At 43.3% G+C, this 11,603-nt stretch overlaps 1 protein-coding gene across 7 annotated transcripts in view; it reads right to left on the reverse strand.

Moving 5' to 3' along the window:
* Window positions 1-11,603, reverse strand: part of SRSF11 (serine and arginine rich splicing factor 11) — a 39,312-nt gene that overhangs the window by 6,328 nt on the left and 21,381 nt on the right. For 6 of the 7 annotated variants that reach the window (XM_044001053.1, XM_044001049.1, XM_044001051.1 and 3 more), the window contains 7 exons: window positions 11,214-11,323; window positions 6,541-6,633; window positions 5,831-5,880; window positions 4,416-4,543; window positions 3,608-3,689; window positions 1,921-2,052; window positions 1,128-1,217 (listed from right to left, as the gene is read on the reverse strand). In XM_044001053.1, the coding sequence (XP_043856988.1) occupies window positions 1,128-1,217; window positions 1,921-2,052; window positions 3,608-3,689; window positions 4,416-4,543; window positions 5,831-5,880; window positions 6,541-6,633; window positions 11,214-11,323 (685 nt within the window). Of the gene's footprint in view, window positions 1-1,127; window positions 1,218-1,920; window positions 2,053-3,607; window positions 3,690-4,415; window positions 4,544-5,830; window positions 5,881-6,540; window positions 6,634-11,213; window positions 11,602-11,603 lie in introns of those variants that run through there. The other variant, XM_044001054.1, reaches the window with a different exon arrangement.

Below are 11,603 nucleotides of genomic sequence, written 5' to 3' on the forward strand. Positions count from 1 at the left end.
GATCAAGTGACCTTACTATAAAAAATACACACACACCACATACGATGCTTTGAGAAGCACCTATCCTTTCACTTGATTCTCCCCAAAGTTAAGATACTACATGCATTATCCTATTTTAAGAGAGCAAGAAATGGAGGCCCAGAGAGGTTCAGTGAGTTGTCCAGGTCACACAGAAAACAGTGTTCTGGCCACACGTGAATATGCCTCATTTTCAGAAAACTGAACTTTGTGGAAGGCTAGTTGTTAGATGAACAGAACAGCCAAAGAAGCCCATGAGCACAGGACCGGCCAGGAGGTGGTGCGGTGACCCTCCCTGATGCTGATGCAACTACTGAGTCACAGGCTCTTGGCAGGTGCTGGGTCGTAAGGAGCTTCCGGCCACGAATGGGAGGAAGCAGCCCCAGCCCACACCCAGCCACTGCTGAGGGGCTTGTGAGGTGATGGTGAAGGATGCTGAACAGGTATGCAGTCTGCCGACTCATGGCAGCAGGCACCACATCAGGCCTGGGCGAGGCCATTGCACTAGCCAAAATGGACAGGGTGGGATGGGGCCAAGGGATAGCCAAGCTGTCCAAGGTTTGCTGAACCTGAGGGACAAGAACGATGCACCCTTGAAACAAATACCAGGTGCAGCAGAGGATGGATGAGTTCTGTTTCAGACATGTAGAACTTGCAATGCTGCCATTTTACAGATGAAAAACCTCAGGCCGAGAGAGCCCTGCCCAAGGCGATTCAGCTGCCTGATCCTTGGGCCAGGGCTCATGCTCCTTGGGGGAGGTTTCCCCAACCAGGTTCCCCCCTCCAGTAACAACAGGGACACACTCTGCCACGGAAGCAGAGGAGAATGAGCACTTCAACATGGAGTGTCCCAGGCAGGGGGAGAGAAATCCAGGAGCCAAGGACCCAACGCCAGTCATTCGTGACCATAACTGTGAAGGGGGCCAAGGAGCCCGAGGACAGAGACAAGGTCACTGTACTGGACCAATGAGACAGGAAGGCAAGACAAGACACTAAAAATGATCAGACTGTCCCCTGTACTCTTTACCTGAGCCCCTGCTTCCATGGCACTGATCCCCTCCCGAATGGTGAGAAGCAATGCAGACAGAGATTAACATCATTCAACTCACCGGCTGGTGCTCCGTGACCGCCGAGCGGTGCTGTAGCTTTTGGGTGGCGTTTTAGAACGCTTCTTTTCTTTTTCTTCTTTCTTTTTGTCTCTAAATGTGAATAAAATGGATTTTACTATAATGTGCACATGCCTCTTAATGTGTCAGAGACAAACAAAAATTCCTAACATTCTCTTTACATGTGAAGAGACAATAGCCACCTTTTCTTTTAAAACGTTCTTATCCAAACGGTAGAAATGTTTGTTTTCACAGCAAAATCCACCCCCACCAAAAAGATGATCTATCTAAACGCTGAAATTAGGGAAGTCTCAGCTTATCCACAGAGTCGGCCACTGTTTGCTTCTCTGTCTCTCAGGGTAAGCCTTAAAATCCCAAGCTCTGGAGTAGTCATTCAAAGTTGGATGAAGGTACAGAGGTACAGAGCCCCGTGGGGGCGGAGGCAGAGATGTTCTGATGCTGTAAGTTAGCTCTTTACCAGTTTACATAAAATTTATAAATCAAATCTCAAAGCAATGAATGACCATCCAGGTTCCTTTCAGAAGACCCAAGGATGGCTCAGGCAGAAGTGGGTGGATCTGTATGAGACACCTGCTTAGTCTTTGCACCCACCCTCATTCTTCACCAAAGCGCCCTGTCAACCCCAAAAGGGTGGAAGGCTGGATAGGGCCTTCCCCTTTTGACACAAGACGCTGTCTGTCCCTCTGCCAACTGTGCCTCACACCCACCACTCAGTCTAGACATGGGACAGGGGGATTCGCATGGACCAACACAGAGCAGGGCACTAGGGCCGTACCGGGTTTTGGAGGTGCTCCTTGATCTTCGGCCCCGCTCTCTAGAATGTGATCTTCTCCGCCTGGGACTTTTGGAGCGCCGCCTACTTCTTGACTTAGAATGGGATCTCCTTCTGGATCTGCTTCTTGATCGTCTGATGGGGAACAAGCTACAGGGTCACTATTAGAGTCTGAGAAATTACACTCAGAATTTAAAAGGCACAATTATTAAAGTGCCAATATAAAGATGGAGAACAAACTCTATAAAGTATGCTATGATAGTGAAATGGGAGCTGTTAGGTCAGGGAATTTTACCTTCTCTTCAATGAGGACAGCTCCAGCCAGCTCAGCTAAGTATTCAAATACAGGTATAGTGCCCCATTAAGTCACTGATAGCTCTAATAGTGGCACAAAGCCTGCCTCGGTACCGAATGTGGAGATCAGTCTAATGTAACTTTACAGCAAGATTGGGGGTCATTTTAGTTCCATCCATAGGAGAACAGGAAGCTCCCACCCCTCAAGCACTATACTCAAGCTTGTGGACAGGTGATCCACTGTTAAACAACTCTTCCCTGGTAACCCCCTGGAACCCTGCTTCTCTGGACCCCAGAGCTCCGAGTCCTGCCCTCTCAGGTAGCATACAGCAAGGCCTAAAAGCAACTAGTCTGTCTAAAGAGAGCTTCCCATGGAAGCAAAAATCTGTCCATGTCCCTCCAAAATGTGGCGCCAGAATGGAGCTCAATATTCTAGGTTATGACCTGATCAAGCTGACCACTGCTTCATGATGCCCACAGGGCCACTTATGAGGAGTGAAGCCAAAGACCTCTCCGACTGGGACAAAGTGGCTTCAGATCAGGATTGGGGGTCAGTAAAAGAGATTTCAGGTTTTACCTCCGCTGTTGTCTAACCCTGCCATTCCCACTCAATGTTTATATCTATGTACTGTCATGTTTGAAAAACAGGAATAATCTAGTGAGATTTAGCGTGGCAAGATTTCTGCTATTATTAGACAGTTTACAAATAACTGAAAAAGCAGGTTAATCACACTAGCACTTAATCAATAAAAGGTCATGGCAAACTAATCTTTGTTTAATGATCTGCTTACTAAAATAGGAGATGAAGGGACTCCTATAGATTGTTGAATCCTAAACAGACCTGAAACCAAAGTGGTCATTGACTGTTCAGTAACCCATTGGCCTTAATCCACTGTAGAAGGAAAGAGCAAACGTTCCCATATCTTTGCCAAGAAAACTCCATGGACAGTATGGTTCGTGGAGTCACAAAGAGTCTGCCACGACTGAACAATAATGAAGTTGATATCAAGAGAAGGGGACAGACAAATCTGGCCATGAAATGGCTGGGCGGGGTAGGGGGCACCCAGCAGTGATGGCCTAAGGATGATATCAGAGCTGCCAACCTGGGTGACTAGAGAGAGACAATGGTGTCTCTGATGACGATGGGGGAAGGACTAGAGCAAAACGAGTTCATTCTCCAACACACTGTTTAAAGATACTTCGGGCAGTTTGAGAGCCAAGGGCCAGATTTCTACTGCTTTCATGCACTTAAGAAACAGGCTATCTTCTAGGGTCTACCTGCCTCCATTACTTTTCTGGTCAAAATCTAAAAAAACGCCCATGCCCAGCAAGTAGCTGAAAAGGGCAAGACACACGACAGAACACTGTGACAAAGGCTGGGAAACAGTGCTCTCACCTATGCCTGGAAGATGAAGGAGTCCTTCTCCTCCTCGAACGTGACCTTGATCTTGAATGCCTCCGTTTTTCTTCTTTCTTATCTGGAAATAGAGAAAAAAGATTCCTGGATTTACAAGGATGTTGGACAGCAGCACGGCCCGTTTTAGGAACTCTCTGGAGACAGTATCTTTTACAATCACCATTTTCTTCTGTTAAGCTCTCTATCTCTCTTCTCATTGGCACTTAAGTCTCTTATATTTCTTCTATTCATGAAAAAAAGAATTCTAGTAATAAATACTGAGCTCAGGGCAAGGACTGTTTTACGAGGCTGGCTACTCAAGAGCCACCAAGCTCAATGATTCTGAGGTCTTTCTCCTCTTTTACAAAGTTCATCACCTCAGAACCAAGGGCTCCCTCAAAGGGGTTGAGAAAGACTTTCCATGCCCCAAGAAGCCCCCCCCATCTCCTTGCCATCTCTAATCCCAAAAGGATTCCCTGGGCTCCCTCTTTTTAGCATCTACAGGAGCAGAATTTTAATTCAACCCAATCCATAGCTATGAGCTATGAAAGGACAGACCCAAACACCTAATTGCTACTATTAATTTCCTCACACATTAAAATATTTGCAAATTTGCAGAATCAGAACATTCTCTGAAGGACACTTTGACTTGCCCAGAGTCCCACAGCAAGTCCTGTGTCTGAAGCTGGATTTGAACTCACAAAGAGGAGTCTGCCTGACTGCACCACCTAGCTGCCCCGACTGATAACACGATTACCAAAGGGAGATGCATCTGACATTTGCACACCCACAGACACCCATGATTCACCTGGCTCTATTGCAGCAGAAATCAGTGACTGTGCTTCTCTGACTCTTTTCATTGCCTCCTCTATTTCTTTACTAGAGGTATCCGATTTTAGACTTGGTGAAACGAGGCCTGCAGCTACATGGTTCAACCTGCAATCAAAAATCAAAGAGCTAAGTCTTCGCATGCATTTTTAAAAATAAAATTTCAGACCAGATTTTAGTTAAAAATTCAGAACCATCCTCTTAGATGATACGAAATCTAACCAAGAACAGAACTGGAGCACACAAGGTGACAATGATGCCTTTGGGGTAATCCCACAGACCCGGGCAGCATCTTCTCCCTTTGCACCCAGCACAGGCAGACAGCACTGGTGGGATCAGGGGACAGACCCTGAGATCATCAGCTGGACGTGGTCCCCAGCTCAGACATTTCCTTTCTCACCTGGGGACTTCACTGACTGACCTGTCCATCACCTACCTTCAAGCTGCCTCTTATGTGTTATCTTCCCCGCTAGACCGCAAGCTCCCTGAGGGCAGGGACTGTATGCATCTTTTTCTCTGGCACAAGGCAGGCATTTATACTAAATGTTTACTGACCACTGACTGTGTAAACACATTTGAAGGTCCGTGGAAAAGTGAGAGGGAACCAAGGCATCCAAGAGCTTGAAGAGGAGCCTCAAGAGTGACACTGACACCTGCCCCACAAACACAAGGTGTCTGGAAAGCCCGACACACCCCCTGCCCTTGTGGCCCCTCGATGAGTGCTCCCTCTGCACAAATTCCCACGCCAATACAGAGATGTAAGTTCTTATGTTTTGCACATAAACTTTCTGGCTCCAGTCCTCTTCCTAAGGTCACACTACTCCTCAGTTAATTTACACTTCATGGCATTAGATAGTAAGTAGATTTTTCTGGAGCTTAAAAAACTCTTTGGAATGATGCTCTCAGCAACCATTTCATAAACAGACCATAGAACAATTATGTAAAATGACGTATATAAATCAAAGAACCAAAGCAATCTCAGTGATTCTACTGAACTACCATGGCATGAAGCCTTATGGAAGATTTCCTGGCAGGAATTCAGACCTAATTGCCTCAGCAAACTCTCCACCTTACCCGGTTCCTGCAGGCCACGCCGCCCAGCTAACGACAGCCCTCCCCCAGAAAGCTTTCAGTCCACAAGGGCGGCAAATAAATAAATAAATAAATAAATGTATACTGTGCAAAGATAATTGGATTACCAGGTAACTGGGCGAAACCTAGGGAACCATGAGGCAAGGATAGGTAACAAGTGAGAATTCGCAAAGGTGAAATCAGGAAATCTCACTGGAAATGTTACAAGTTGGCTTGCTGCATAAATTACCCGCCAAAGAGCTGTGTCCTAAACATTTGCATTCCTCATCTGTAACAGGTTGATTTGTATTAAAGCCAACTTACTTAGGATCCACAGTACTCATCAGCTTCAATAATTGATCTGCTGCAAGAGACTGTAAAAAGATAAAAGGACATTTAAAAAAGGAGACACCATCCGACCAAAAACTGTAGATTCAGCCCTTGATAGCACCACCCACTTCCCAATCCCAATGGGAGTCAGCTGATGAGAAAGGGCCACCATGCCACCTCCCCCACTGTTAGGCACTGGTTCTTGGGTGTGTCCTTTAGGGGGTGGTGAGGACAGGACAAAAGGAGATGGTTGTATACATTTCACAAAATTGCAATATTCATTGGAGAATGTTACACGAAGCACTAATTCCACCACAGTAACGGTCCTAATAAAATAACGGATGCTGGGATTAGCTGCATCCCCATATCCCAAACGGTCTTAGAGAATAATGTGTGACAGAGGAAGCAATGTCCCCAAAGTGATTTACATGCATAAGCCAACCTCCAAAACATAAAGGACTGTACTGCTGAGTTCTGTGACCAGCCCAAACTGCCAACATAATCAGCAACTACACATGGCAAGACTGGGTGGAAAACACCAGTAACCCACCCCCTCCAATGCCAACTGGGCCTCATAAAACCAGTTTTACAGGAAGAAAATAATTCTCACGACACCAAGAGAACAAGACATGATTATAACGCTTTAAACATCAATTATCACAGGCAAAGAATGGAGCCTTCATGACAGAAAAAGGAAACTCTACCTGAGAGTTCAAGTTTGCTCCAGGAAGCCCGAGAGCAGCAAGGGCAGGGTCCAGAGCAGGGGCCCCCAAAGCAGCCAGAGGAACAGCACCAATCTGTGAAGGAGAAAAGGGAAGTGTCCAGAGACCTAAAGGCACACAAGCAAACCCGAACACAGACAACTTTCGGCACAAGTGTGTTAGCGAGTCAGGTGAACAATCAGGTATAAATATCCATTACTGGAGGACAGCTGCACCCAGTGTTAAAATAAAAAAAAAAAATAATACTGAGATTATGCAGCAGAAAATGAGAATAAATCCTAATCAAGAAATCACTTCATTCCTCCAAATACACACGGTTTATATCTGCTTATCAAGAGGTTCACACTCAAGCTGATTTTTCCACAAGCTGCTTAAATTCTCTTGACCTCACTTTTTCTGAGTGGACTAGCTACTTCCCAGGACCCTAGTCAATCTTAAAATGTCATCATTTTTGCAAATCAAGTGTTTTGTCACTTTTATTGCATATTTATTTACTCGGATCTTCTCTCAACTCAGAGAACCCTACATCAAGAATCCTTACTATAACAAGCACACATCCCGGGGGTACGGGCACAAAAACCAAAACCCCAAATCCCAGGACCTACACCAACAGGTCAAAATGCTTGGACCAAGAAAAGATTAGTGTGTCCTGGATTCTGGCCAAAACCAAAGTAAATATAACTTTCTTTTATTTGCTTAATTTGTAAAAGAGCAGCTATAACAGCATTGTTTCTTATCTGGGTCCCACAGGCTGGATACATGATTTCCAGCAAAAAGTATGAGCAAACAACATTTAACGGAAATTTCTCATGATTGCTTTATGCTTGAAATACACTTTTTTTGTTTTATTTAAAAAAAAAAATTTTTTTTTTGGGGGGGGGGCAGGGCAACAAGGGTTAAGTGACCTGCCCAGGGTCACATAGCTAATAACTATGTCATAGCTAGTCAAGTGTCTGAGGCCATATTTGAACTCAGGTCCTCCTGAATCCAGGACCAGTGCCTCTATCAACTGCGCCACCTAGTTGCCCACGAAATACACTTTTAAAAATAGAGATACATCAACAGCATAGTTGTTTTCTGAGGATTTTACAGCATAACCAAAAAAAAAATAAATATAAAAATTTGATGCCTTATGTCATTCATTCAATCCCACCCTCCCTTGAAAAAAGAAAAATCAAATGAGTGAAAATATCTGAGAGACAACATGGTATTAGAGAGAGCTGGCCTTGAGGCTCAAAGACTTGGGTTAAAGCCTTGCTTCTGACACAAAAAACTGGGGCCACAGACATAAGCCAGTAAACTTGCTTCATTGAGCGAGCACAGCCTCACTATGGTAGCCAGTGACACCTTCTGCAAAGGAACCACTGGGTTAACATTTGCCAAGAGGCCGAGTGCAGAAGCACCACCCCCACAAAAGGACACATGGTGCGATGGCCACTGAAGGCAGCAACCCCAAGGTTGGCACAAGGCCAAGGGCTGGCAGGTGGCAGGGCACTGCAGCAGGGGCACTGGCCCTGGTAGAGGCCATTTTCTCACCTTGAATTCCATACACTGGTGCAATCACAAGTCCAGTCATAATAAATAACTACTCACAACCTTCAGTCCCCCTGCCAAGTATTTTATTAAATGTTTTCTGGGACTTTCTGTTACTATAATGACCTTTATCTTCATTATCAGTTAAATTTTATTCATCAAAAGTCAATCAAGGGGCAGCTAGGGGGTGCAGTCGATAAGAGCACTGGCCCTGGAGTCAGGAGGAACCCGAGTTCAAATCCAGCCTCAGACACTTGACTAGCTATGACATAGCTACTAGCTGTTGTGACCCTGGGGAAGTCACTTAACCCCAATTGCCTCACCAAAAAAGGTCAATAAAGCCACATGACCTCATCTCAAAATGCATCTAATACTTTAACCCTAATAGTCCCCCCTGTCTATAGTTATAATTAACTTCTGTGTTATTTCTTTTTTTTAAAAAATCAATTAAAATTCAATTTTACTTTTTCTATCAACCTAAATTTGCCTTCCTCTATCATTCCCCTACCCTCAACTGAAAAAGAAAAAAATGATAACAAATACGAATAAACAAATTCTCACATTGGTCGTCATGTGTATCAATCTTACAGCAAGTTCATATCACTTCTTCATCTACAGTTGGATCTTGTTTATTTCACTATATCAGTCCATATAAACCATGAGATTTTTTCCCCTGAATTCCTTTTTGTGATTTCTTTCTGCCCAACCACATACATTACCTTTCTTTCCATTTTGTTCATCCATACCCCCATTCAATAGAAATTCACTTTGCTTCAATTTAATAACCATAAAAGGTACAGAATTCATTTCCCCCCGACTTCTTTGGGCTGTATTGTGGGATCACTTTGTCAACCAGAAACACTCAAGTGTTGAACCACTTCTTGATTCCAAGTACCCCGGGCTCTAATACTTTTTTGTCACTTCTGAAAACCCGAATGGGGTGTGACAGCAAAACCTTTGTTATTTTGGTAAGCATTTCTCTCTTGCTGATTGGTAGAATTTTCTCATATGGATGCTGAGAGTCTGAATTTTTCTTTAAAGAATAGTGATTATTCTGTGGTATGTGTGTTGGTTATTCTTATATTCACAGAGGGAACTGAACTGTAATTTTACTGGTTTAGGGAACTTCCTGGTGAAAAAACTTCTATCGAGTCAGCACATTCAATGAAATGTAAAGGGCTCAGGTAGAGCTGCCTGGGTAGTAACTGGCTCAGGCCGGTTTGCATCAGAGGAGGTAACCAAGGTAACCAAGTCTTCGTGACTTTAAGGTCCACTCTCTAATTCTGGAAGTGGATGGATATGTTCTGTCTTTGATCTTAGATATAGAAAAACTCTAATTTTAGATAGTAAAAATTGTCTTATATGAGCAACTTTGATCTCATTGGTTAAGAATTCTAAGACTAGTCAACACACAGTTCTATGAAAGGTACCTCAGTTTTCTATGTGACTGTAAATTAACATCACATCCCAACTGGGAACCTATATTGTCATAAGAATTAAGGAGGTGCTTGAAACCAAATTCCTGCCACCTGCTTTCCCAGCAGTTTTTGTCTCCACTCTTCCCTTGAAGAGGATTTCCTTCAATTCTTAGACTAAGCAAACACCAGGGTGCCTACAAAACGGTTTCTTGCTCACCCACACTCTGTGTGCTGTCACTACACTTTTTAAAAACCAGGATCAAACAGTTCTAACACCTGCTGTTTTAAAATCTGGTGTGAAGTACGGCAATGCCACACCCTTTCCAACTGTTTTCCCAATTTTTTTCAGTGCCTACCCCTTTTCCCTTGAGATTCTAGACCTTCCATTGTCCAATGGATTCTGCCTATTTCTAAAGAACTTCTTCTCTGAGAACCACCATAAAACCCTAAATCAATAAACAAAGTTAAGTAGTTTTGTGAATGCTGCCCAGACCAACAATAAGCAATGAATCTTTCCAGTTATCAGTGTCTTTTTTTCTTCTGTATAGTGTTTTAGAGTTGTATTTATATAAACCACACATATGTCCTGGCAGATAAATTTCCTGATAGTTCAAGCATTCTGTAATTATCTAGAATGCAATTTCTTATTGTTTCTTAATTTTCATTAATTCTACACATAGAAATGCTAGTGATTTTCCTGGACTGATTTTATATTCTGCTAACCTTACCCTAATTTTCAAACTCAGTTTAGTTTTATTCACTGATTCTCTGGGGTCATCTGTAAATGGATAATTGTGATTTCTTACAACTCACACAATGCACCTGTTTGTTCTTTGGTGTCACTTGAATTATGTCATAAATAGTGATTTGAAATAAAAGAGGAAAATCACTTTTTACACTGGCATACAGATTTTCTTTTAAGTCTGTGCAGCACAGGGAGACACTATTATGCTGTGTAACACAGTTAAGAATAGTTTGGGGGGGGGGGGCGTGGGAGAGCGCTAGGTGGTGCAGTGGATAGAGCACTGGCCCTGAAGTCAGGAGGACCTGAATTCAATTCCAGCCTCAGACACTTAACACTTACTAGCTGTATGACCCTGGGCAAGTCAAGTCACTTAACCCCAATTGCCTCACCAAAAAAAACCCAAAACAAACCCAAAAAAAAACAAAACAAAAAAAAGAATAGTTAGAGGGGCCTGGCCTGAGAACCCCCAAACCTTAGACTTATGATTTATGGGCCATAGGATCACAATTCCTTATTTTGGTTCAATCCAATTATTACCAGGAACAATTATAACATTAATTGGCCAAAGCATGAGACCAGGCAGCATCCACTTCTGTAGCGATAAGCACAGTCAGAGGGTTACTTCCTAGTGCCGTAATTTATGTGCTCGCTAATTACAGTGAGCGTCTTGTTTTTCTGGGGTGTGAGGCTGAAAAAATCATCATCATCGTGTTAGACACCTGGAACTTGTTTTTCCAAGTTTTATGCAATGTAATTATATTTGTGGTAACATTTCTAGACAGCACACAATTACGTATGCACCATACAGAAAGCATTGTACTCTTAGTTCAGCTGTTGAAGTGACTGAATGACTCCTAATTCTCGCTACTTGTGCCACAAGGAGACCAATGTCTTGAAAACACTTAAACAGCTCCATTCACATGTCTGCATTCTTTCTCAGAATTCACAAGGAACAGTACCTGGGTAAGGGGGTTTGGAGTAGGCAGAAGCCCACCACCAGGCAGAAGACCTGCCACTGCATTAGCTGGTGCCAACAGAGACAGAGCCTTAGTCTCATCAGGAATAACTCCTGCAGAGAGATAGCCATGCATTAGAATACATTCTTTTTCAAGACAGAAAACACACAAAAACACCCAGAAAATGTCTCCCTGATACACCACCTGAGTTTGTTGAAAGTACTTATGTTGGCTAAAATATAAAGCTTGAATTCTATTAATATTTATCACTAATTTTATGTCAGAATGAAACTTCAATGTGTGAAAAATTGACTTCCTTTTTCTCTACAAATGGTTAAGTTTCTAGAGTAAAAAAAAATAGCACAATACACACTACTTTTTTGTTAACACTGC

Source organism: Dromiciops gliroides, chromosome 4 (assembly GCF_019393635.1).
Source record: "Dromiciops gliroides isolate mDroGli1 chromosome 4, mDroGli1.pri, whole genome shotgun sequence".
NCBI classification, from domain to species: Eukaryota; Metazoa; Chordata; class Mammalia; order Microbiotheria; family Microbiotheriidae; genus Dromiciops; species Dromiciops gliroides.